This window comes from Rattus norvegicus, chromosome 2 (genome assembly GCF_036323735.1).
Source record: "Rattus norvegicus strain BN/NHsdMcwi chromosome 2, GRCr8, whole genome shotgun sequence".
In the NCBI taxonomy this organism is placed as follows: Eukaryota; Metazoa; Chordata; class Mammalia; order Rodentia; family Muridae; genus Rattus; species Rattus norvegicus.
In genome coordinates this window covers 31,997,082-32,024,530 of record NC_086020.1, presented here as the reverse complement: position 1 = coordinate 32,024,530, position 27,449 = coordinate 31,997,082, and the positions used below count along the sequence as shown (strand labels likewise).

Below are 27,449 nucleotides of genomic sequence, written 5' to 3'. Positions count from 1 at the left end.
AGATTCTCACAGTAGTTCAATCGTGGGTTTCCTGACTGGCAGATGGTGAGAGACTGCCACTGTGTTTAATTGGCTAACTCGTATTTGGTTATAGCAGCCTGTACATACGCAAATATTCCTAACCAGTGCTCCTCACAGAGCCAGGCCCTACACTGAACGCTGAAGTTCTGCCTGGTCTGTTCAACCCATTCTTCCTTTCCTGGCCTCCCTTCCTGTAGACGCTTTGTCTTTTTCCCGCCATGCTGCTGTTTCTACCAACGGCAGGGGCTGCAGTCTTCACCTGCTTGGCTCAGTGGCTTCACCTCTAAGTCTTTGTTCAGATCTTACTTTCTACAGGGTTGTAAAGAGCATGGAACACATCTGTGGCCTGTAGAGCCTAACGTTTGTTTTGTTTGGTATTGGTGGGAGTGTTCATTTTTATTGGTGGGTGTGTGCATGCACTCGCGCCTGTGTGCTCCAGAGAGTTAACCCAGGGCCTTACACATGCTGGGGAAGCATTCTGTTACATAGTCCCAGCCCTTCCTAATCTATCCTCTGTCCTGTTTAAAACATAACCGCTATAGAAACCCTACAGTGTATACCCAGTAAAATGGCTTTCATAGGTTTAAGATGGTTAGTAGGTAAGTACTCATCAGTGATCTATACTGTAGGTCACTCAGTCTATGGACTATACTGTCATTCTATAGACAGTGACTAGGGAAGCTAAGGCACATTTTGAGTGCTTTGTTACAGAGCAGAAATAAAATGCTTTATTGTTTCTACATATTTAGATGCACAAAAGAGGACTTTACACAGATAATACAAAAGCACATCCCAGAGTGCTTCTGGGAAGGGAACCAAGATTGCGAGATGGTTCTAGGGAGCTGGAATTCATATTGTTTTCCTGGCAATGCAAAGAGTCTTATTAATTTTTATTGGAGGTTTTTTAATGAAATAAAAGGAAAATAATGAAATAGATACTTTTAAAAACAGCGAAGTAGTGAGAGAAATAGATCAGTTGGGTGGAGAGGAAGAGGAGGACATTGCCTTTCTGAAGTGTCACGGTCTAGGGAAGGAGGGGCCAGTAGGGGTGGCAGGGCCAAGCTGAAGGTGGCAAGGGACAGGTGTGACTGAAGCGTGGCGACCAAGGTAGGCAGTAATGCAGTCAGGGAAGTACAGACCTACATTAAACAACATCCCTGAAGGCTACCCCAGGACTGTGAACTCCACCCACGGTTAATTACAGGGTTCACTGAGTCAGCTTTGCTGCTTTACCTCTAGGGAATAAAACGGAGGCCCGGAAATGTTGTACAGGTCACGTTCTTAGAGAGCATGGTGTCTGGACTTAGCTCCTGCAGTGAGCAGGCCGAGGAGACACAGTTGAAGGTGTATTTGAACAGCAGTGTGGGCGTTTTAGAAAATCAAGAATGGCCTTTTACTGCTTTGATCTGAGCAGCAGGGTGAAACTAGTGACATTAGTGATAACAGACTGCGGAGGGTAGGGGGGATGGAGACTTGTCTTTCAGGGCTAGTTTGCAATGACAGGTCTTGAAGCCAGACTGTAAGTTCCAAGCCATCAGAGCTACAAAGGCAGGCTTCTCTGTCTCTCCTACCTGACTGTGAGGTGACTGTCTCACAGACACGGGGGTAAGGCTCGGTATCTGGACTCCGGTATTTGAGTCCAGAAATCATGGATATGGAGAAAAGAAGAGGTCATAAAGTATTTAGGGGCAGCGAGTCATCTAAGGAGCCTAACAGTGACATTAAGAAAGCTGTGAAGACTGCTACAGCTGAGGTGAGGCAGTCGTTCCTCAGTCCTACAGACCCTTGGGTATGAGTCAGGTGGGTGGTCTTTTTGTAGTCTTTAGATGTTTATGAAGGAATTTCAAATGCACAGAGAAGTGCTTGTTTCAGTACTACCCTGTATACTAGTTGCTTGTTTCAGTACTACCCTGTATACTAGTTGCTTGTTTCAGTACTACCCTGTATACTAGTTGCTTGTTTCAGTACTACCCTGTATACTAGTTGCTTGTTTCAGTACTACCCTGTATACTAGTTGCTTGTTTCAGTACTACCCTGTATACTAGTTGCTTGTTTCAGTACTACCCTGTATACTAGTTGTGTTTTTATTTCAGTGCGCAGTGCAGTCAGACCCTTGTGTTATATCCAGTTGTTAACACTTTTTTAGAAGAGAGGTCTTTTTTCTTACTGTGATTTAAGACAGAACTTTGTTTAGAAATTTCTATAGGGGGCTGGAGAGGTGGCTCAGTGGTTAAGAGCACCAACTGTTCTTCCAGAGGGTCTGAGTTCAAATCCCAGCAACCACATGGTGGTTCACAACCATCTGTAATGGAATCCAATGCCCTCTTCTGGTGTGTCTGAAGACAGCTATAGTGTACTCATATACAAAATAAATAAATAAATCTAAAAAAAATGATTAAAAAAAGAAATTTCTATAAAATGAATTAATCCTCTTGTGCTAAGGTCAGTTAGTATCTGGATAAAATTCAAACACTGGATCTGAGGCAGGCCTCATGATACGCGCCTTCAATCCGAGCACTCAGGAGCCAAAGACAGGCAGATCTCTCTGAGTTCCAGGCCAGCCAGGGCTACGTAGAGAGACCCTGTCTCCAGAAAAAAACAGACACAGACAAAAAAAAAAAAAAAAAAAAAATCCAAACCAATGAACAGAAACCACTTAATCTGTTGCAGTTGGTTTCAGCTCAAAAAGTACATTTTTTTTCTTTTTTTTTTTTTTTTTTTTTTTTGTCTTTGAGACAGGTCCTCACTGTGTAGTCCTGTCCCGCCTGTCCTGTAACTCACTGTGTAGACTAGTCTGGCCTGGAGCCCATAGACATCTTCCTGTATTTGCTTCCTGAGTGTGGGATGAAAACCATGAGCCACCATGCCCAGCTCAGCAGTAATCTTCCTGCTCAGTGCGACTGTGAGGAGTGAGCCCAGGAAAACGCTGCCCTAACCCTGCGCCTCTACAGGAGCCATGGTCTTAAGGAGAACCAAGTGACAGACAGGTAGCTCTGAGTAGCATCTTCCAGGGCATGACTTGCATGACTGACTAGAATAGCAGTTTCTAGAAGGTGGGGGGAAGGGAGGCTTGGAAAGTTGCAGTAGCTTAAAGAAATGAGGCTCCTTTTGTACATTTTAACCATTTATCAGTCACTATTTACAGTCATTAAAGTTTTACTTCTAGAAGCTGAAAGGCAGATGGTCAGCCTTCAGTTGATTTTATGTGAAGAAATAAGCCAAAGGGATTAAATAATTAGTGTAGCATGCTCAGCGGTTACTGTCAGTGCAGAGGATTGAGAATGGAGTCTGGAAATGCCACACACCCCCCCGCCCCCGCCCCCCCCCCCCCCCCCCCGCCCTGAGACTTAGAGGCTATTGGAGGGAGGCAGTTGTGTTAAAGCTGGCTGCTGGCTCTAGCTCCCTGCAGGCTCTAGCTGTGAGTTTGGATCACCTTGCCAAATACCATCCCTTTGGCCCAAATCTTTTGCTCAAATAAATAAAGGATGTGAAACAGTAGAACTCCTGTAAAGTTCGTGAATCTTCCCCAATCTTGTTTAGCCTAGATAGTACCGAATCACGGGCTAGAATATGGAATAGTATTTCCATGTCAGAGTTTCAGAACTAGGAGAGCACTCAGGATTCTAACTCACCTCGGAGGGTACTTAGTACTTAGTACTTAGGAGCGTGTGTGGCCCAAGGCGAGCACAGTGCTGCTTGTGCCAGGAGAGCCTTTGAGTTCTAAACCAGCCTGGGGGCAACGTGGTGAGACAGATGTATGATTTTGTTAACTCTACATGTTAGAGGTGGTTGCCGCCTGCACTTGTTTTTAAGTGAAAGGTCACTTCACAGCTTACAGTGCACCTTGTGTATTTGAAAGTCAGTACACTTGTGGCTTGTAAGTGTATGAAGTCTCCAGTGGTTGTCTACTTAGAGGGTGATGCAGACTCTGGAACTGTGCCTGGCTCTAAACCAGGGTGAGCCTGGCTTCCAGTCTCTCACCCCTTCTTACCAAGCTTCACTGAGCTGACCCCATCCGCAGCACTTAAGCTGTGAGCACTTTCATTTGCTGTTTTCTGAAGTTTTGTTTTTGTTTTTTTCTTCTTTTTTTTTGGAGCTGGGGACCGACCCAGGGCCTTGTGCTTGCTAGGCAAGCGCTCTACCACTGAGCTAAATCCCCAACCCCTTCTGAAGTTTTTTAAAAAATGATTTAAATGTTCTTAGCAAGGGCAACTCCATTAACTCTGTCAGGTGAGCAGGCACGGACAGTTTGTCATTGAGGAGGAGCCCATTTGGGTTCTTGTAATGCATCACTACGTAAGCCTCTCTCAGATATTATACTTATAATTTCTTGAAAATCTGCCCACTTACTATTACCGAAGTCTCAAGACCCAGTGTAGAGTCAGGCTTTCCTTTCTGGGTGGCTTTTGTCTGTTTTGTCTGAGGATTTTGTCCTACTTTCTCACAGTCCATGTCGTAGCTTGGCTTCCGACCTGGCCTTTTCACAGTTACTCGTTGGTGTCTTGAGAACTTAGAAATTGCTGACGGGTGCATACAGTGCTGTTTCTTTTGAAAGTTGGTGAAATCTTGGTGTTGGTTCTTATGTTCAGTTTTGGGCAGCGAAACTGCTTCTTTCTGTCTTTACTTGATATTTTATGCTTAAGTCCGAACAGTATTCTCTTTCTGTGATGCCATTGTTAAAATAGGCTCCACAGAGTTAGGATGGTTATCATAGTGGACTTTCCAGTTACTTCTGTTCCTTAAGGAAAAATGAAGTTTCTGACTTCTGATGTTCAGATCAGCTTTTCTGACATAATTCTAATGGAATCACTGGCTCACTTTTTTGTTTTTTTTATTCCTATGAAGTTTGTTTTCTTTTTAATTATTATATTTACTCATTTCAGTGCCATAATTTGGGAGAGAGTAGTTCCAAGTACACGAACCTTATAGTTAACTAAGACTTGACTGCTTTCTTTAAACTTTTTACAAAGGTATTTTATTATTTTAGTGTATGAGTGCCCAGCGCCTGTAGAGGTTAGAAGAAGGCATCAGATCCCCTAGAACTGCGTTTGGGTTGGTCATGAGCCACAGTGTGGGCGCCAAAAATCAAGTCCAGGTCCTCTGCAAGAAGACCAGTGAGTGAGTGCTCTCAACAGCTGAGCAGTCTCACCAGCCCCAAGACTTGGCCCGTCAAATGTGATAACCTTCAGGGGATGTTTTCTGTATTTAGTCTGTATTCATGCTTTTGTGTCTTTTAAATAGTTTTCTTTTTCAAATTATTTTTAATTTTCATTATATTATTTTTTCTATGTCTGAGTATTTTAATTGTGTACCATGTGCATGCTTGGTGCTGGTAGAGGCCAGAAGAAGGTGCTAGATGTGTGGATCTCTGGAACTGGAGTCAAACCCTGGGAGTCGAACCCTGGTCCTTAGTGGTTGCCAGCTCTCCAACACTTTAACACATTTTTAAAAAATGGCCATTTGGGCTGGGGATTTAGCTCAGTGGTAGAGCCCTTACCTAGGAAGCACAAGGCCCTGGGTTCGGTCCCCAGCTCCGAAAAAAAGAACCAAAAAAAAAAAAAAATGGCCATTTAAATTGGTCTTTTCCTGCATGTATATCTGTGTGAAAGTTGAACCTCCTGGTGTTTTAACTGTATAGCGTATAGCATATGGAACTGGAGTTAATAGTTGTGAGCTGCCAAGGGGCTACTACTGGGAATTGAACCTGGGTCTTTTCTAAGAGTATCCAGTGCTTTTAACTACTGAGCTCTCCCACTGGCTCTACTTAGCACATTTTCAAAGTGTAAGTTCTATGACTTAAGTCACTGCTTCGAATGGCAACATTGTATTATGAACTAGCTGTAATTTTGAGGGTTGGGGAGGTTAGTCTATGCTCTAGCTATATATGACTTCCAATAACTCTACCAGGGGAAGATTGATTTTTTTTTTTCATTACAAGCATTAAACCCACAGTTTTAAAACATTTTGAGGAAAAATACCTTATGACACTAACACTTTGATAACCTACTTTTTTGTTTTTTGTCCAGTCCTCTGTGTGTGTGTGTGTGTGTGTGTGTGTGTGTGTGTGAGAGAGAGAGAGAGAGAGAGAGAGAGAGAGAGAGAGAGAGAGAGAGAGATTGATTTTGTTTGGGTAAGGCTGGAGTTTCTCTTGTGAATTTTCTTTTATGTACTACTGTCTTTTGGTGCTAAATTAGTTTTCCAGATTAAGTTATTTATGTATTACTGTTAGGAGAATATCTCAGTTCATACAAGTATTTTATGTATGTTTGTGATTATACTGTGAATGCAGCTTCTGTTTTCTTTTTACCACTTAGGCACAACCATATTTCATGTCATCACAGAAATTACCAACTTTTTGTTGGCTCATTAATTAAGCGTTATGCTTCTTACCTATAGATTCACTTTAGCAGAAATAATCCTGGAATAAAAATAAATTTAAGTTAACCCATTTCTGTATTTAATACACTCAGAATACAAGCTTAGAGAATTAACCCCGAGGGAAGCAAAAGTAAGCATGTCTAAGGCTCACGCACACTGAGTTTATTTCCAGTAGATTGTGTTAGTTTTAGTCTATCATGGCTAACATGTACTTATCACCGTAAACTAAAACTCTTTATTACTAAAAACTATTAAAGAGTTACTTCGCTGCTGCATTTATTACTTGATGCCGAGGCGCCATGGCCTCCTGTGTCCTGTGAATACTTATGTATTACTCTATAGAGTTTATCAGCTTGCACTGAGAGACCATGCTGTCTGTAGTGCCTTCACATTTGTCCAAGTAAAGCACACGTAAAGCACACGTTGGTCTACCGATTTACCCCCTAGAAATGCAGGCGAGGGGAAGGATCTTGGGAAACAAGTAGCATCCTTAAACTGGCATCATAGTAGGGAGAAGTGCCGCTGTCCTACATGGCGAATGTGATGAGGTGGCTGCCCTTCCTCAAAATGGAAATAGAACATGGGACCTGGAGACATAGCTCAGTAAAGTGCTGGCTTTCAAAGGCACTTTAAAAACCTTAGGTATAATGGCATATGCACCTGTGCCAGCACTGTAGCAGCAAAGACAGGAGGATCTCTGGGGTGCATGCCCTGGCCAGCCAGCCTAGCTGACTTGGGAAGTTCTAGGTCACTGAGAGTCTGTTTTTTAAAAATACATGGTAAAGCTGGGCAGTGGTGGGGTATTGCTTTAATTCCAGCACAGTGGTGGCAGAGGCCTGGTTGAGGCCTGGTTTGAGACCAGCCTAAAACAGAGCGAGTTCTAGGACAGCCAAGGCTACACAGAGAAACCTGTCTCAAAAATAAACAAATGTGCAGATATGTATGTGTGTATATGTACATTTATATGTATAATATATGTATATACATATACATACATACACACATATACTCTCTAAATGTGGGTGGTTCATAAGGAATGTTACTTGCCCTAGTCCTTCCTATATGCTTGCAAATATGCGTTAACATGGGTATGCATACCCATACACATATACACAAAAGAAAGGAAGGACAGTGAGTAATAACAAGAATTTAATAAAGGAGGATGCATGCCTTTATTGGTTGCTGACTTACTCTCCTACTCAGCTTTCTTTCTCCCTTATATGTGTGGATTTATTCATTATACCCAGTATCTCTCATAGACTTTGATGTTTGACTGCTAATTAATGCTGCTAAGGAAATTTGTTCCCAAGATTATCTCGAGCCATTGTTGTACCAATTCAGCAGTTCCCAGAGAACTGCAAGTATTCAGATGAAGCCAGAACACTTGGGAAGGTTGTTGCTCCTATTGTTACAATCATATGGTATGTTTAGTTACGTATAGGTATTTTAATAGTTGGTATCTCTTTTTTAGCTAGGTTCTTTTCTTTTTCTTGTTTTGTTTTGTTTGTTTGGGGGCTTTTGTTTTGTGTTTTGAGACAGTCTCTGTAGTTCTAGCTGTCTTGGAGCTTGCATTGTAGCCTCGAACTCACAGAGGTCCATCTTCCTCTGACTCCACTGGGCTGGCATTAAAGGCATGCGCCTTGTCTGGCTCTGGCTGAACTTCTTTCAACAAAAAGAAATGTATACCAATTATTTTAAAAGCAAGGGTGAGTTCCATTTAAATCACTCATGGATTAGAGTTACAAAGGAATTACAATCAGGAAGCTAGGCAGCCCAAAAGATCCTGCTCAGCTCTTCACAATCCTCTGCTTAGAATTTCTGATCTATGTAATTTTGCCTTGGGTGTGTTTACCTGCCTACCAGTTGTGACCTTTTAGCTTAAGCTTTTGGAACTGGCAAATGGTAACTCTCTTGGTACTTCTGATCGTCTTCCCAGGAAAGGAAATTCAATAGAGTGAGTTCATGTTTTCGTGCTAGGATTCATCACATCGAAGGTCATTGTCCGGTTTTATCAGTTGTGCTTAGAAAATGAAGCCACCAAGTAAACTTTGCCATTATTCTCCTCCCTGAGACATGGGCTATGAGCTGCCAGTTCCTTAGAGAAGGGGTCGGTGGCTTTACTGAAGTGCTTATCAGATGTCAGTGAACCATTCAAACATGGAGGTAGGAGGGTCTCATAAAACTGAACGCTCCCTTCTAAAATCAGAAATAAAATTCTTCCTCTTAATTTGTAATTTTGATTTCTGAATCTTATTTTTAAATAAAAAAGATCGACTAACTAATGTCTAGCATTCTTTGTGTTCTTGTGGTTAAATGACTGTTCTTCTCCAACTACAGTTCTATTCTAGTTAATGAACTCCAGTTCTGTGGACTGAGGGTGAATGATGCCCCCTGGCCGTTAAACACCCTCGGCGTGAGAGAGAAACTGACGTATCCCACACTGGCCTCAAGCTCCGATCCCCCTGCCTCTACTTCCCAAGTGCAGGGACTTGTGCCATGATGCCTGGCCTTCATTTATGAATTTCTCATTAAGCTTCATTGTTTTTTATTACATTAAAAGGAAAACAGCCTCTCTCTGTTCATGGTTCCAAGTTGTTCTCAATGACATTAGCCAATGTTGGGGTTACTATTCATGCCATGTGATTTTTCTGCTGTTTCCCATACCATTTAGGTGTGCTGCAAATTAGCCTAACAGCAATTAGGAGAAAACGTCTTCAGAGAATAGAAGACAGGACAGAAAATAGGAAACAAAAGCAAGAACTTTTATATTTTTTTCAAAGCAAATATTTAGAGCGATACAGAGTGTTGATACATCTCTAGCATGGAGTGTATGAGCCACTGTGTTATGTGATGGACGTGTGCTCCTTTTACTTTGGTAAGTCAATAAGGTGTTGAATATAAACACTTTTTAAAAAGAAAAAGCATCCTCGAGCACACATGGACTACGTCACATTGCATTTTGTGTTAAAACTTGAGTTATGTGGTTGCACTTTCATCCCTGCACATTTTCTCCATGTTTGATTACCTATAAAGTGTTCTTGTGATATATTTAATCTGACTCTGAGGACTTTGGAGATCACTAGCAGCCAACCTCCTAGTGTTTCGCATACATAATTTTTGCAGGCTTATTTCCCTCGTATCTGACTTAATAGTCACCACGTGATGCCCCTCTTCTGTTTCTCATTCTTCTCTAATGTTTTCCAGGTTTTCTGGTCCTACGGTATCATTACCTAAGTCTGTTCATGCCACTGCAGTAAAGTACTTTAGACTGGGTGGAGTCCCTCTTGGTCTGTGAATGGTGCCTTCCTGCTGTATCCTCATGACGTTATAGCATATGTTGGAATAAGAGAGGAAGGGTCAGAAGTCCACCTCAGCCCTCTTCTAAGGACACCCTTTCACTCTCCAGAGACCCATGTGTTGCTATCCGCTGGAAAATGAGTTTCAATGTAACATTCAAACCATACTCACTCTCCCATTTGAATGACAAGTTGAACAGCCCACTTTCCTTGAATATTCTTTGTTTATACACAACTAATGTCTATATTCTTCATCTTCCTATAGTCTGATGGTGTAGGCAGCAGTGGGGAAATCTGGAGGGTTAGCAACAGTTTTCCTGGGAAGTGCAATGTGAGGGAATGAGCAGTATTGTGTGTGGCACTTTGTCCTTGTCTGACCTTTTCATCAGCCCATTTCACAGACAGTGAAACCAATGCTCAGAAAGTTCCCTGAAAAGGTGGACTAGAGAGGCAGGCCAGCAGTCAGGTCAGACAATGGCTAGCCCAGGAGCCAAAACCATCGAAGTCATCCCTGCTCTTACTGAGGACACCCACTCTTCATACCCTCTTATGATCTCCTTGGGCACTAGGCACGCATGTGGTGTATGTAGATAACATGTAGATAAAAACATAATGCACGCACACACAACCTCTCTAAAACAGTTTCCCTTGCTGTGTTTTTCTGCTCTGTCCATCCTGCTATGACCGAGTGGTCACTGAGCTGTGCTCCTCTTAGTGTTGGAGTGGGCTTTCAGCAAACAAATGGGCGATTTGGGCACCACACAGCTAATCGCAGTTCTAACTGCTTACCTACCTGTTTTTAAAAACCATTTTATCTTACTCTTGAAACTGCTCTGGGCATTTTCTCATTTAGTCCTTAAGAGTGCTCCTTTTTCTGTTTTCCTTGAAATGGTAAGATACCAACCAAATCAATATATTGTACTTGAGTATAGGCTGAAGTATAAGTGAGAAATAGCACTTGAGTTAGACCGTCAGAGCAGTCTAACCGTCAGATGGCATGCTTGTCATCCGAGTGGCCTGTAGTCTTATCCCCATCCATATGCTAGCAAGTCTTCTTAGAAATCAGTTTGGTTTCACATTGACTATACTAGCATGGCTTCACAATAAAGATGGACACCAGAGTCTAAAAGTATCAGACCATTTCTCTTATTGACTTGACGATTTCAGTGTTTCACAGGAAGAATATTTAGCTGTTGTCATCCTTGTCATGCTTCTCCTAGTCTCCCAGTTCCTTACATTTAGTAAGAGCAGTAACTCTCGTGATGCTGGCGTGTTTTAAATAACTCAATACCATGACTTGCCTGAGCACTGCGTGCTTGTGACACCAGTACAGGTTCACCTCCATCGTCTATGCGTGCCAGCATTTAAACCAGTGAATTCAGAAATCAAATGGGCTGCAGTTTTATTGATCGTAATTATCTATGAACTAAAGCAGTTTAGAGTACTAAAAACATTGGATCCAAAATAATAGGAAGACATTCCAGCTCAATTATTTTTTATTACTTACTTTTGCTTATGTGCATGAATGTTTTGACTGCATAAGCCCAGAAGACGGTGCTGGAGACCCTGGGGTTAATAGTTATAAGCCTCCTTGGAGCTTGGGCACCAAACCCCAGTCCTCTGCAGGAGCAGCAAGTCCTCTTAACTACTGACTCTCTCTCCAGCAGCTGACTTTAACACTTAGTAGCTAAGTGACTTTTAGTGAGTGAGCTGGCATCACTAAAGCTAGCTCTTCAATTCAAGTTAGAATTTTGAAAAATACAAAAGCATTTAAAAATTATTAAATACTATATTAAAACCTTGGCAAAATCAATATTCTGAGATAAAAAGTATAATCATGTTGTAATAGTTAGAGGAGACTTTATAAGAGCTTTCCCTTAAATCCACATCCCAGAAATAAAAACTACTACAGTAAGCAATGGTACTAATTCAGTTCAGAGAAATAACCCCAAACCACCTAGGTTCTCTTCGCTGTTGTTGGGCTTATGTGCAGATCCTTACCAAGTGTTTGGTACCATTAGATGAGAAAGCCTCTGGCTTGTCCTTGCTCTGTTGTCTCTTAACATTCTCTCCTCCTCACCCTCTCTGTGTACTGGTGTGTATGTCTGTGCACAGAAGTACAGGTGCCTGAGAGCCCAACAGGCACACGATCCCCCCCGAAACTGGGGCTAGAGGTGTTTCTGAGCCTCCTGTGACTGTAAGGACTGTCCACTGTAAACTGGAGCCAGCCTTAGCTCTGTAATACAGATAGATACTACAGTACGCTCTTTTTTTTTCTTTTTAACTCTTTATTTTATGTATGAGTTCTCTCTCTCTTTCTCTCTTTCTCTCTCCCTCCCTCCCTCCCTCCCTCCCTCCTGACACACCAGAAGAGGGCACTGAATCACACTACAGGTGGTTGTGAGCCACCATGTGGTTGCTGGGATTTGAACTCAGGACCTCTGGAAGAGCAGTCAGTGCTCTTAACTGCTGAGCCATCAACTCTCCAGCCCTACAGTATGTTCTTAAGTGATGATTTTCATCAGACTCTGACAGCAGAGCTTCCATATTAATCACTTAAGTCTGCAATCTGTTCCTTCTAGTTTTTGGATTTTGTCACTTTGTAGTTCAGAAATTGCTCGCTAGAGAAAGAAGCAGTGAGCATTTCCAGGAGCAGATATATTTAGTTAGGAGACTGGTTCTCATCTAGCTGCGAGTCTCTAGTGACTATAATATGTGGTTAGACTTTAGAAACCACTGGCTCAAGTTGCTTAAAGATACACAGAGATGGAGACCCACTTCGATGGTTAAATTTGTTATAGAACTCAAGAAGGAGTTGCTGTTCTGCAAATGACAAATATTACCAAAAGCTAAATACAAAGCGATATCAGCCCTATCAGCCTTATGTTTTGATTAAAGGTGAAAAGTCTAAAAATGGGGCCCATTAGATAGATCTGTTAGTCTGATCTTCAACATCTACGTTAAAAAACAAAAATATGCAAAAAAAGTCAGGCATGGTGGTGTATGCTCATAATCCCAGCACTGGGAAGGCAGGGCGAGGCCAGCCAGCCTAGTGTAATAGTAGGCTCTAGTGAGTCAGAGACCTTGTATCAAACTGGACAACACCTGAGGAATGACACCTGAGTTTGCCCTCTGGCCCTCACATACATGAGTGCCCCTGCACCCCCTCCAAGGAACTCTGAAACAAGGTTCAGTTTGTCATACCCCAAGTGGTTGAGCTGGAGACAGTAGATTGAGGAGGGTGCTGAGTTCTCGGTGCTACAGATGATGGGAAAAGAAGTACACCCAAGAGTGTTCGCTGTTTGCCCACTGTTGTATTCTGTGAGTGGTTCATCACATGTGGAGCGATGGGGAACAGGCTAGGTAGGGTGAGAGGACGTGTTGGCTCTAGTCAGGCAGCCCTAGGCTGGAATCCTGGCTTCCTGTTTTCACTCTTGGTGACTTTCCTTAGGCGCCCTCCCCTTTTGGAAAGTAGAGATAATAATGGTATATATGCATAGGATTGGATGAGGTCTGGCATTTAAACAGCAGTGTAAAGCCTGTGAATACTTGGATCTGTACAGATCTGGGGCTCGTATGTTGGTGTTGAATAGCGCCTCTGCCATGCGTGAGCTGAACATAGACTCTGCAGGGCCACTCCTGACCTGCGCCCGTTTGCAGTGGATTAGGAGCTGACTCATGGCTTTGTCGGGGATGCTAGTGACTAAAGCGTAAAGGGTGCCTGGGTATAGATTGGGTTGAATTTGGGGTCTCCAGTGTCGGTCACTAAGAGACCACATCTACTCATGGTACTGTGTATACTTTTGCATTTGACTAGCATATTTGTGAAAAGTCTTCCTTCCCTCATGCTAAGAATACATTTTTAAAAGTTTTTCTTGGTTCCTGTTTTCTGGTTTCTCTCTATTCTGTCTGTCTTACAGCCCTTATTGGCAGCAATGAGTCCGTAATACTGGAAAACTAAAAGCTTAGCATCTTTCTTCCCAGCAGCACACTGGACCACTTACCCTAAGCAGTCAACCAGTGCAGAGTGTTTCAAACTCACATGTCTACTGCCATGTTCCATACTGTCTTGCTGGGAGTGTAGCTCCAAGGCACAGTACTTATCTAGGTGTACGGAGTCCCGGATTCAGTCTCCTTCACACACACACCCTCACCCCCTCCCTGCCCCACGCCCACCAACAGTGCTGCTCCTGTTGCCTTCTCGTCTAATTGAACTTGGTTCCTGAACGAGGTTAGGCTCAGCTTACAGATCTGTCCCACGCAGCCTCCCTACCCACTCCTCCCTCCCCGTGAACACTCGTCCCACAACCCATGGAGATCTGGTTCCCCACTTTTTTGCTCATCTTAGCTTCTTTTTTCTAATAAGTCATAGCAAAGAGATATTTACTGTGAAAGGGTGGCTCATTTTTATTCTTCAGATTTTTCACCACAATTCTTAAGCTCTGCTTGTTAAATGAAAGTAATACACACACACACACACACACACACACACACACACACACACACACACACACACACACAAGCAGATTTAGATTTAGGATTTTTAGTTGTCAGGCTATATACTGATTTTTCAGATGTTAGGCTTTTACAATAGTGAAGAGTGCCTTTACTCTTTTACCTCAGACAGAGCTATCCAGTATTTGTTGTATGTGTGTTTTCGATTGGTTTCCCAGATTGCAGACTGATATTTCTAAGAGACCTGGACCCTTATTTGATACCTGAGAGGACTGGTGGATGGTCTTCGTTTTGTTGTTCTTTGCTTGATGTTTTGAGACAAAGTCTTGAATTTGTCATCTCCCTGCCCCTCAGGACTGTGATACAGCACCACCACTCTGGCAGGAGTGTACTCTGAAGCCAGGTGAGTTTGGGTTGAGACCTCGTCTTACTCTGTACTTGCTGAGTAACTAAGAAGTGACTTCCCTGGGTGTCAGTTTGCATGTGGTTTCTATCAATACCATATCAAAGTTGTGAAGTTAAGTTAGTTATTATGTAAGTGCCTCTAGAAGATTGCTTGTCTCAAAAATATTATCTGCCACTCTTATCAGCATAATCATACGTTGGGCTTGTTGCCCTAGATAGGGGCTTGCCACTCAGCCTTGGCTGGCTTTGAACTCACTATGTAGACCAGGCTCTGCCTCTGCCTCTTTAGTGCTGGGAGTAAACACAAGCACTACCATGCCCACCATGTTTAAGTCTTTTAAAATGTAAGGACAAGAACTTTGAGTTTGCCTTCTGTGAAACATGACTACCTTCCTCTAGACACTGGAACTCTACTTAAGATGAAGTTGGGACAGTTAAGTTTCTGGTGGCTCCTGCTGTCACTGTGGCCTGAGGGGTTTGGCCTGACAGCACTGGAGTCTGGAGCAGAGCATGGAGTGTCCTGCACTCAGTTCTCCTCGGTGGTGGGTGACTATGCCTTCACTACTGTCTACTTACTAGCCACTGGGTCAGAAAGGCACCCCCACACCCCCTCTTAGCCTTCCTCAGTTCCATCTCAGCTGAGAAGTCCGTTCTTCAAGGAAGTTCTTTCCTGGCCTCCTAACTGGATTAGCGCTGTTGTCTTTCCGCACCTTCCTCTACTGAGACAGTGCTGCCGACTAGGAGTGATTGCCTGATTGAGAGGAACTCTTTCATTTCCAGGGTAGGACAGAGGCTGTTATAGGACTACTAGGAAGCCCTGTCCTAAGCTTCACTATAGTGTCTCATATTGGTCAAGCAAAAAATGTGCTTATAGTTTTCAGAGCCAAGAGCCTAACTTTTTTGTTTACATATATACATGAAACTTGTGGCAAGGTTGTTTTGGTGCATGCACACATACAGAGTTTTCTAGTTGTGAACTGCAGTGTGACCGAAGGATGGCTAACCTTGTCTCCTTTGGAATACTGCACAGCTTTGGGGAGGTCCTGACACTGCTGGCAACATCTGTCTCTTCACAGCGATGCAACATGCATGTGGGAACTTCGCTTTGGCTCATAGCTGTTTACATTTGAGTGGCGTTGGGGAAGAGCTTTGAAGCAGATGAGGGAAGCCAGGCTTTTCTCCTTACCATCCATCCCGCAGTAGACAGTGCACCAGGCTCTCACTAGGTACGAGCTGTGCTTCACCTGGCCCTCACTAGGTACGAGCTGTGCTTCACCTGGCCCTCACTAGGTGCGAGCTGCGCTTCACCTGGCTCTCACTAGGTACGAGTTGTGTGCTTCACTTACCTTTGCCTTGGTCAGTGCTTACCAGGCAGGGGATGTGAGCCTGAGAGTCCAGTCTTGGTCCTCTAGAAGACCAGCCCGTGCTCGTAAAGCCGTCTCTCCAGCATTATTTGTTAACTTTTTTATCTGGGGCAAGGTCTAAGTAGCTCCAGGTATCCTTATACTCCCAATGTAGACTAGACTGGCTTATGAACTCACAGAGATCTGCCTTCTGAGTGCTGGGATCAAAGGTGTACTTGTTGGGGTTTTGCCTTCGTGTGTATCTGTCTGTGCAGCACCACAAATAACAGGTGCCTGTGGGCCAGGAGACATTGCTAGATGTCCCTGGAACTGGAGTAACAGGCAGTTGTGGGCCTTGGGTGCTGGGAATGGAACCTGGGTCCTTTGGAAGAGCAGCTGGTGCCCTTAACCACTGGGCCATGTCTCTAGCCCCTGGGTTAACTCTTAGAACTCCATTTTTTCCAGATCATTCATAATCTTTGCTAGGTATCTATAATCTAACTTGGCATTGATATATTTCCATATAATAGTTAGGAAGCCATGACTCAGAGGGATTGATTTACACTCATAGGTTTTTACATCTTAAATGCCCCAGAATAATTAATTTTGAGACAGTCTCATGATGTAGCCTTGGCTGGCCTGGAGCCCACTCTATGGATCAGACTGGCCTTCTAACTCAAAGATCTGCTTGCCTCTAGAGGGGTGTGTGTGTGTGTGTGTGTACACCTATGGAGGTCAGAGAGTAAGTTTGTGGAGATGGTAGGATAAAATGCTAGTTGTAGCAAGTCCCTTTACACTGTGGATCAATCTTGTTGGCCCTCCCATCTGCTTTTTTTCTTTTTTCTTTCTTTTTTTTTTTTTTTTTTCTTTTTTTCGGAGCTGGGGAGAACCTGGAGCCTTGCGCTAAATCCCCAACCCCCCCCCCCCCATCTGCTTTTTAAACTAGTTTACAGCTCCTATGGGGAGGAAGCTTGGTAGTTTACTGTTTTCTATCTTGGAAATTTGTATCTGAGTTTAAGAATTTAGGGCTGACTTTGTTTTTGCCTTCTGAAGGCAACCTATCACAGCAACCTAAATCTTACAAAGTTGCCCTTTAGTCCAGTGCCATACCTCTGTACTAGATTTATTTATTTTAATTTTACCTATATGGGTGTTTTGCCTGCATGTATGTTGCCATCATGTGGCTGGAGTCCAGAGAAGCTAGAAAAGGGTGTATAGGATTTGGCTTTATGGATGGTTGTGAGATGCTATGTGGGTACTAGGAATTGGTCCTGTGTAACCATAGCAACTGTTCTTCAACATTGAGCCACCTCTCCAGCCCCTCTAGTTAGCTCTCCAAGAACTATCTTTTGAGTTTTTATTTACCATCGGGTGTTACTTTTTTTGGGGGGAGGTATTTAGCTCTGTGTCTTCAACAATGAAAAAGTATGTCAGCTACTAATTTTTTAAATATTAGAAGAAAATCTTTATTACTTTTGATATTCAATTTAATTGACATAAATGTTCTTTAAAGCAGTGGTTTCTACCTTGTATAAAGCCGGCATGCTTTGTTATTGTTATATCTAATGACTTTGGAATGGTTCTGTCCACTCCGAGATTTGAATTGTTATTAAACTGTGCTGAGTGCTGGAGGCGGTCGTGACGTCATGGTCATGAGAATGCTCTTGATGCTGCTAAACTGTGCACTAAGAGTGGCCAAGTGGGACCTGGTTATAACTGAGTAGTATGCTTGCTTATTGATGGCAGGCTCAAGCTCTGTAGCCAAGACTGGCTTTCAAGTTGGTCCTCTTGACGGATCCTCCTGAGTGCTGCTGAGACTGTAGGCGTTTGCCACCACGCCTTGCTTTGCACAGCTTTTAAGTGCGATACAGAAGTTCAAAGTAACAATTCTCAGTCAAATATTTTTGAGAGGCTTTTGTTACAGATAACTTGAATTAGGTATTGGGGAACACTTATCGTAGTTTGATCAAATTAGATTTAGAGGGTTTTCCTGTGTAGCCCTGGCTATCTAGGAACTAGCTCTGTAAATATGTCTGGCCTAGAGCTCAGAAGATCCACCTGCTTCTCTGCTTCTAACCCTGAGTGCTGGGACTAAAGATTTCTGCCGCCAGCCTCAAATTAGATATTTTTTTGGCTTGTTTGTTTTTGTTTTGTTTTGTTTTTTCAAAACAGGTTTTTTTTCTATGTAGCCCTGGCTCTCCAGGAATTCACTGTGTATACTAGGCTGGTGTCAAACTCTCTTCCCAGCTCGAATAAGATACTATTAATACTGAACTGTTGGGAAAACATAGGTCAGGATGTAGTGGGGCACATCATTGATCCTACCAATCAGGCAGTCTTTGAGTTTGAGGATCATCTGTTGCACAGTAAGGCCTTGCCTCAAAATACATACATACATACATACATACATACATACATACATACATACTGTTTATTTGAATGCAGGTCTGGAGAGGGAGGTCTGATATGTCTTTTGGCAACCACCTTTAGAATGAGTGTGATGGCTGTGCTCTTCTAACCGAGCAACTGTTAGTTAGCCCTGGCTTTAGTTTCTCAAAGGGCTCTGAAGGCATAAGTGGGCTATTTCAGCAGGTGTTGAATGAATGCTTTGGCCTGGAATGTTGGTCATGTTATATTAGATGTGAAAGGTTGCAGAGTTAATATTAATGTGGCATTAGTGTATGCATTAGTTATTTTTTTCTCTTTGCTGTGACACATTTTCTGAAAGAAGCAGCATAAGGGAGCAGAGTTGACCTTGGTTTACAGTTTACTGGGGAAATACAACCTATTATAGCAAAATAACTGCCCATCTTGTCAGGCAAGCATGGTGTCCTGCGGCTTCATAGTCCTAGAAATGTGTGGCTGGAACTTGCCTCTTCTTTGAATCTCAAAGGAACAGGAAGTAGAAACAAGACTAAAAAACTTGAAGGCCCGCCCCCAGTGATCTGTATCCTCCTGGGAGGTGCTACCTCCTAAGGTCCCAGCACCTCTCAGTAGTATTACCATAAACTCAAGAGTGCAAACTCATGGACCTGTGGAGGACATTCTATGTTCTAGCCAGAACACTGTCATTTCGATTAGACAACTGTGAAAATATACCAGATTTAATCATCTCAGAGACATAATCTTGGTGGTAGAATTGAATCAACTTTACTCATATAACTGTGTCGTTTTAGTATAATGTAGTTCTTGTAATTTTAAAGAGCTTTTGGAAGTTAGAACAAAACAATAACCTGGCGGGGCAGGGGGTGGAGTTATGGGCTGTGGAACTTTTGGGGGGGGGATAAAATCTGGAGTGTAAAAAATAAACAAAAATTTAAAAATTGAAAAAAGAAAGCAATAACCTATAGTGATAGAAACTCTACTAAGGTTTATTGTGGTAATGAATATGAGAGATCTCCATCTTGTACCAGGTGGAGGGTCAAATAGCTGTGCTCACTTGTAGAAGTCCATTCGCTTATGTGCTTATGATTTGTATAGTTCTGTGACTGCCAATTTAAAAATTTTAAAGTTGCAGCACAACAATAGAATGGAATACTGTCTGTTCCAAAATATTTTCTTAAACCATGTAAGTATACAAACAGGGAAGAACTGACAATTTCACTATTGCGTAATATTAAAGTGCACTGTACTTAAAACGAAGTAGCAGTAGATGCCAGGGAGGCTGGAGTAAGACCAGTACGATAGCAGTTTTTGTTATAATAATAGCAGTAATGTCCAGACGAGACGTGTAGGCTGTGGGTTGCTGTAGTTGTTGGGCCCTTTGTTGTTGTTCCTTTTGTAAGAACAGTTGATTGTATTTGCCCGTTTTAGGGAGACAATAGAAGAGGTTAAGCAAAGTCGTGTGAGGGATACGAAGTCTGAAACTGAAGGAGAGGAGAAGAAAACATGTTTAAAAACTGAAGGAGAGGGCAAGGTCAAATGGAGGATTGTAAGAAGATGAAGGGAGAGAAATAATCTGCTAGAAAAAACTCTTACCAGGTGAAACTGCTAAACATGTGTGCTAGAGTTGATTAAAAATCCTCTCCTTCACCAAACCTCTCAGGTTTAGTTATTAAAAATAATTCACAGTTAATACTTGAGTTTTATTAGTTCAAGAATTTAGTTTTAACGAAACTGTCATTAACATAGCAGCCTCACTTTGCTGTAGTCGCTGCAACTCACACTTTCTCCCACTCTGCACCGATTCTATTACCCTTTGCAGTACTGTGCACAGCCCGCCGCCTGTGCTTTAGCGAGGGCAAATAATACACCTTACTTCGTCTTAGAGTCAAGTGGGTGGGGGCGGGGGGGATACTGTAACAAAATTAAACACCACTCAATTGTAATTTACATGATTTTTCTTGTTTATCCTTCATTCCACAGCCCTTTTGTAAGGCAATTATTTCGTGATGGAATTTATTTCACTTACTGAGTTCATATGTTGAAGTTTATGAAAGGGTGAATTTTTCTACGAAGGGTGAAGTTCTACAAAGGTTGCATTTAATGTTTTTGAGTCGTGGTTATGATTGCAACGTGCCCTCAATATTTTATTTGAACGACTAATAGCATTGTAGTGTTTTTATTTCTACTATTGAGCTGTCAGAGGGAGTTTCCCCCATTCCGAAAGTTGCTGTCGTCATTCCACCACGCTTATTTAAAATAATAACCCGAATCCGATTTCTACTGAGGCTTCTCAGGGGCTTCCTTTTGAGCAGTCTTCGTCTAAGTAGCCCGGCTGCATGAGTTGTGTTGGTCTGAGAGTGCTCCGTGGCACTAGGACCCAGGGGGCTCCCGTGAGCGGATCTTGGGGCCAGATTGCAAATTCGTGGTGACTCAGTCTGGTCAGCTCCTGGCGCTCTAGGCGGCCGCGGCGCACAGCACAGACACAGCGGACGTTGGCGCGGAGCTACAGAGCAGTCCGGCCAGGCTTCGGGTCCGAGCCTCGGTTGGGGCCGCGGCTGGGGCTGGACGGCGGGTGGTGGGCAGCGGGCGGGTGCGCGGGCGCCCGGCGGGCCTATGCGTGGGACTAACATCTGCTCGTCTCTTCCTGTGTCTGGCTTTATTTGCAGCAAACCAAGATGGAGTATGAGTGGAAACCTGACGAGCAAGGGCTTCAGCAGATTCTGCAGCTGCTCAAGGAGTCCCAGTCCCCAGACACCACCATCCAGAGGACCGTGCAACAAGTATCCTTGCCATTCGATGCCGGGCCTTGCGCCGCTGCCCGCTGCCCGCCGCCCCTCTGGGCCGCGGCCCCCACCCCGCCGGCCCGTGCACGCGGCCGCAGCCCGCCAGGCCCGCCGCCGCCGCCGCGTGGGGCTCGGCCGCCGTTTCCGGGCCGCCGCCGGGGAGGCCACACGTGCCGCGCCGCCACGTCCCCGCCGCCGAGCGGGAGCTACCGGTCCCACACAATGATCGGCGAGGCGGGGGGCGGCGGGCCTGCGAACAGGGCTTAGCCGGGCAGCATGGCGCGGCCGGGGGTGGAGCTGGCGCGGGGTTTGAACTGTCGGGAGGGCCCGGGGCTTTCTCCAGCCGTGCCTGAATGGCCGGCGATTATGGTGCTTGCCCCGAGCACCTGTTGCAGCCTCCTTGGCGCTCCAGTGAGGTTTACATGTTAAAGGCTTTGGCCCAAGGCTGGATGGACTAGAGCTACACAAGGCCTTGCTGTGTGTTGAGTGCTGGTGTAGAGGTCCTGTTGCCACAGTTGGAGAAGGTAGTACATTTGTAGGTGCACGGATGGAGAGCTGCAGGCTCCAGAAGGGGGAACAAACATGCAGATGGCAGCCTCTTACTCCTGTTAAGTCCAAGCAAGTTAATTCTTTAAAAACTTAGATTTGTTGTGTTCACACCAGATTCCCTTGTAATGCTTTCCAGTAAGGAGCAAAATAATCTAAAAGGGAATCTCGTAAATTAAATAAGATCCTGGTGTTTGAGCTTATTTCATTTTAAAAATCCACAGAAGTGGTGCTCCTAGGGGGTTTCAAGAAGTACTGCATTGCTGTAGCCTCAGCCCTCCAGTAGATGACTGACTATGACACTGCCCATTTAAAGAGCCATTTTGTTTGAATACCTTTGATACTAGGGAAAATAGTAGTTTTGGGCATAATGGAGCTTTTATCTGAACACGACGCTGCAGATCAGTCTTAATTTGTGTTGTCATAGTTCCATGGGTGGTAGAAGTTGAAAATATGTAAGTATTATTTTACAAAATAATAAAATTAGCCAAGTCCAGGATTGCATCGTATTTTCTGTAGCACTAAGTTTTTTTTATTTCTTAAGTACCCATTGTAAAACGCTTGGGCCAGCCCAGTAGTCAATGTACAGTTTGCTCTGGGTATTGGAGCATATTATGTTCTGTGAGAAAGAACAAATTAACCAAGCATGGTCGCGCCACCCCTGTGATCACAGCTCGTGGGAGGTTAGAGTGCTCACGATGGCCTGTTCTTTTGTGTCCTTAGAGCAGATTTGTTGAGTTACACAGATACGCACATGTATGTGTGTGGGTATCTTAAGTTGTATGGAAGCATGCCTTATCAGAAGGTAATGATAAACATTAAGGTTGGCATGCTGAAACTAAGAATCCTTGTTTGAGCTCTACTTGGAAAAGTAGTTATATTTCGCTAGACTTTACATACCAACTCCAGACATTTTAAGGACATTTCCAGTATGTAAAAAGCCTATTTAGTATACCTAGTATATTTAATAACTAATTTAGATTTCTTTAGTAAAAACATTTTAATCTCTGTGCAGGAAAGACACCCCTAGCAAGCTTGGGCTTGAGAGATTTAGAGCATTGTGTCCCTGGCCGTTAGTGTCCTTGTGTGTTGTGTCTTGGGATGAAAGGGAGCTGATTTGATGATGGGACTTCATGTCTGAGGAGGATCGGTGTAGGGATGCGCATAAATGGCATTCTCTGCTTTTCACTTCCAGAGAACAAAGGAGTCCAAAAGCACCCTGCTCATTTCCTCCAAAGCTCTTGAGCTCAAAAGTGCCTTATTGAGCGTGCAGACAATTGCCTTCATTTATGTCTTATTGAATATATTTAATGCAGTATTTTAGCCAGAAAGAACTGAAAGGTTTTTTTTTTTATAACAAATACTAGTGTGTTGTAAATAACATATCAAGTTTGATTTAATAAGTGAATGTTATTCTTAGGAAAATGGAAGGCTAAAAATTGTTAGATTTTAAAATGTTTAATTTCTTTTTTAGACTGTATAGAGAAGTTTCCTTAACTACTGTTTGTTCTAGAAACTGGAACAACTTAATCAATATCCAGATTTTAACAACTACTTAATTTTTGTTCTTACAAAATTAAAATCTGAAGGTAAGTAGAGCTTAAGTAACTAAAAATATCTTTAACACTGTTAAGATCTTTATACTGTGAATTATTACTGTCAGGGTTTATTTTGCCATCTAATTAATGGGTGTCAGATGTGCTGCCTAGAGTTACTACCTCTGTAGTGTTTAATGGATAAGGACCGTTCTCTTGCTAACTGGATGCTGATGTAAGTTCCCTTGTTGTTTGCAAAATGAAAAATGGGTTGCAGAGTCTATCTTGGTGTTCGTCCCTGAGTATAACGAAGATTGGTTTTTTAAAGACTATGCAGATTGAATGCAGGGCTTACTCATTACCTGGATATATGTGTGTATGTTCATTGTAGGAAAGCATGAAAAGCCATGTAGCCAAAATGAAAACACTAACCATCCAGTAACTGTTGTCTCTGAGCTTTAACTTCTGATTATATTGTGTGCAAGTCATTTACAAGTGATGGAGTCCTTAAGTGTTACAGCTTAAATTTAATTACTCCTACTTGTCTGTTCCTAATGCATGCCACATATTGTTCTGGACTTTATTTCACAAATGATATATTCATGAACACTGCTTCTTTGTCAGGCCGTGTGCATCGTGGGAAATACGAATGAGACAAATAGTGATCATTGCTCCTATTGGGCTCATAGGACCGTGAGGGCTGCTCTTGAGGGCTGTGTTTGGGCGTTGAATGTCTCTTCCTGGAACTCACCACAGGCGCTCACACAAGTATCAGCAGTTTTCTGGCCTCTGAACAAGAAGAGTCTTAGCCCTTGTTTGGCAGTGGGTGCCTTAGAAGCTAAAACACTGCTTTATGGATTAAGCGCTGTCAGGACTCTGACACTGGGCCCTATAACCTTTCTTGCTTCTTTCAGCCGGAAAATGCCTGCTAGATGTTTAGATGCTGTAAGATCTCAGCTCCAGAGCCTAGCATGCATAGGAGGAAAGATTTGCTAATTCATACACACGCTTGTGGTTCTTTTGACTTGTTCTCAGATGGTTTTTAATGAATTTTGTGGTTTTATGACTGAAGGACATAATAAAAATGTTAAAATCTAGGTTTTAAGCTAGAAATTATTTTAGTATATCTTTAAAATCAGTGATTATTCTGCTTTGGTGATACTTGGGAATATACTATTTTTCTTAGTGTAGAAAAATCTCACATACTGGTGATCAGTAATCACTTGGCTGGAGGTGTAGCTCATTTTAGAGTAGCGTGGGTGAAGCCTCTAACGCTGCAGACATTCCCTCATTGCACACACACCTTTTTGGTGAGTTGTAAAGTTGAGACAGAATCTCTCAGTGAAGCCCTGACTGTCTTGGAATCCATTCTGTAGACCAAGCTGTAGATCTCAGACTCAGATCCTCTGCCTCTGAGGGCTGGGATTAAAGGTGTGTGTCACCAGACCTGGGTAAAATATTTTGGTTGGTGGTTGTTGTTGTTTAATCATTCTCATATTCCATCCCAACTACAGATCCTCCACTGCCTTCAGATGAGCAGGCTGCCCAGATGAGCATGCCCTCTTGGCAAGCTACAATAAGATTTGGCCCATACCATACTGAACAGGGCAACCCACTAGGAAGAAATGAGTCTCATGAGTAGGCAGGAGTCAGGGACAGCCTCCATTCTCTCTGTTAGCTTGCCCACAAGAACACTGCTATTCAGCCACAACATATGTAGAGGACCCAGGTTAGACTCCTGTAGGTCCCTAATCTCTCCCAAATCCCACGAGTCCATCCTCCTGGTATGACCCTGAACCCTCCTATAATACAAACTTACAAAAGACATTCTGCTCTGTAGTTGTATAAGTAAATTTATTTACTTATTATTTATTTATTTAATGTATACGACTACACTGTCGCTGTCTTCAGACACACCAGGAGAAAGCATCAGATCCCATTACAGATGGTTGTGAGCCACCATGTGGTTGCTGGGATTTGAACTCAGGACCTGGAAGAACAGTCAGTGCTCTTCTGAGCTGTCTCTCCAGCCCATAAAGATGATTTTGGAAAATACATAACTCAATAATGGGTAGTATTTAGACTCTGAATTTTAGAAACTCTAACTTACCCCGCCAGACCTGTTAAATTATACACCCACAGGATATTCACATTTTCTTGACTTGTCGTTTATCTATTTTAGGTACCCTTCAAAGGATATAGCGGGAGTTTTGTGTTTCTGTAAAACTTTTATTTCTTCTTTTGCCACTGATAAATTTATTTCCTCTCAACCCATCAGAGTGCCAAACCTAATTTTTCTAAGAAAGAAGGCAGGCCAGCTTCTACTGTTAGCATTGTGGTCATCTATATTACAGAAGGAATATGACTTTGTCTTTTAATGAAGATGTTTATTTTTCCTGGTTGTCTTGGAACTCACTCTGTAGACCAGGCTAGCCTCAAACTCAAGAGATCCACCTGTCTCTGCCCTCCAGTGCTGGGAATTAAAGATTTCCACCACGACTGCCTTGCCCTACCATGAAGTTTTAAACTTAGAATTTTAGTGTATTTTAAGCCTCTTATTGAAACATGCTCTGATTGGAAATAGAAAGGTATGTTGCCTAGAGCTCTTGCTCTCCATTGCTTCGGTGCTTGTTCTGAGACTGCTCTTTCCTTTGGAGGCTTTGCCAGTCAGAATGCAGAGCACATACTAACTAGACCAGGTCCAAGGTAGAAATTTACTAGTTAATGGGCAGGCCAGACAGTGATAGTACACAACACTTAGTACATCAGCTTTTACACTTGTTCTTATTTATGTGTGTTCTTCTGTCTTGTCTGTTGGCGTGTGCTGTGTGCGTGGGTGTCGTCAATAGGTCCCTTGAGGATGGGGTTACCAGTGGCTGGGAGCCACCCAATGTGGGTGCTGGAAGCCAAACTTGGGTCTTCTGTCTTCTAACAGTAGCAACTGTTCTTATCCCGCCCCAGCCCTCTTGATTTCTGTATCTTGCATCGAGGAGGGGCATACAGTGAAGAGCAGCAGGGAATGTGTTGTGCTAGGCACTTCCTCAGGTGGACCATTTGTCTTTCCATTCAGGGCTTCTGGGTGACTTCATTTTGAGACAGGCCTCTATTTAGTCCTGGTTCTACTGTCTAGACCAAGCTTACCTACTCACAGGTGGTTAGGTGCCTCTGTACCTGGCTGATAATTTTAGATAATTTCAAAGTCTGAAATAATAAGTAGATAAAATAAAGGCGTGTGTTATCACACTTGGCCTGTGTTTTAAGTCCCTTGACTTCAGTTCCAGTTTTCTTAACTTGTGTGTTGTGAGGATTAAATACAGTAGATACTGTGTTGGTATTAGTGCGTAACAAGTATTTAGAACATGTCAGACATTCTCATGTCATTCGTTAGCACTAGTAATGAAGTGGTTTTTCAGAAGACACGTGTGAGCATTAAACAACTTTAAAGTCAATTTATTTTTAATGCTTTGGGAGGGAAATTTTGCTTTGCTGTGCCCCACCCCCCACTCCCCACTCCTAGACAAGTGACAAGCATTGCAGTTGTAGTGTAGGACAGTGACCCTGTTTATATCTTTGCTTGCTTTTTTGTTTTTCCAACCAGGAAGTTTCTTATTTGTTTGTTTTCTTCTTCTCAGGAACAGTTTTCTTTCAATAAGACATTTAGCATTATATAAAAATATTTTAGATTGCCATGTTCTGAATGGGTGCCACTGGTATCTATGACCAGTAATTCCACTAAGCATCTTAAAAAGGAACTTAGCCAGTACCCTGCTCCAGAGAATTACTTTGAAAATGTCAGTAATGCCAAAGTTGAGAAACACTGAACCATGCCTTATAGAGCTGATTTTTTTTATAATTTATAAGTTTTAAAAAACTAACTATAGCAAGAAGAAATTGGAATCAATCTCTGACTATAAATGGTTTTAAAATGACTGTTGTTGATGCTTGACAGTGATGGAACACGCTTTTCATCCCAGAGGCAGAGGCATGTGGATCTTTGAATTCCAGGACGGCCAGCCAGGGCTACAGAGAGAAACCCTGTTGCGGAAAACAACCAGCCACAAGTGGCTGTTTTTGACATCCTGAGACACAGAATCCCTTTAACACTCAGTGCTGTCACTGCTTTCCTCCAGATGAGCCCACACGGTCATTGAGCGGTCTGATCTTGAAGAACAATGTGAAAGCTCATTTTCAGAACTTCCCGAACGGTGTGACGGACTTCATCAAGAGTGAATGTCTAAATAATATTGGGGACTCCTCTCCGCTGATCAGGGCCACTGTTGGTAAGTAGGCCAAGTCACAGAA

The 27,449-nt window shown here is 43.0% G+C and overlaps 1 protein-coding gene across 8 annotated transcripts in view; it reads left to right on the top strand.

Moving 5' to 3' along the window:
* Positions 1 to 27,449, top strand: part of Tnpo1 (transportin 1) — a 92,636-nt gene that overhangs the window by 9,836 nt on the left and 55,351 nt on the right. For 3 of the 8 annotated variants that reach the window (NM_001399431.1, XM_039102145.2, XM_063281688.1), the window contains exons 2-4: positions 20,950 to 21,063; positions 23,126 to 23,201; positions 27,278 to 27,427. In NM_001399431.1, coding sequence (NP_001386360.1) covers positions 20,950 to 21,063; positions 23,126 to 23,201; positions 27,278 to 27,427 — 340 coding nt within the window. Of the gene's footprint in view, positions 1 to 2,760; positions 3,009 to 14,530; positions 14,554 to 20,710; positions 20,826 to 20,940; positions 21,064 to 23,125; positions 23,202 to 27,277; positions 27,428 to 27,449 lie in introns of those variants that run through there. The other 5 variants (XM_039102144.2, XM_006231840.5, NM_001399432.1 and 2 more) reach the window with 5 other exon arrangements.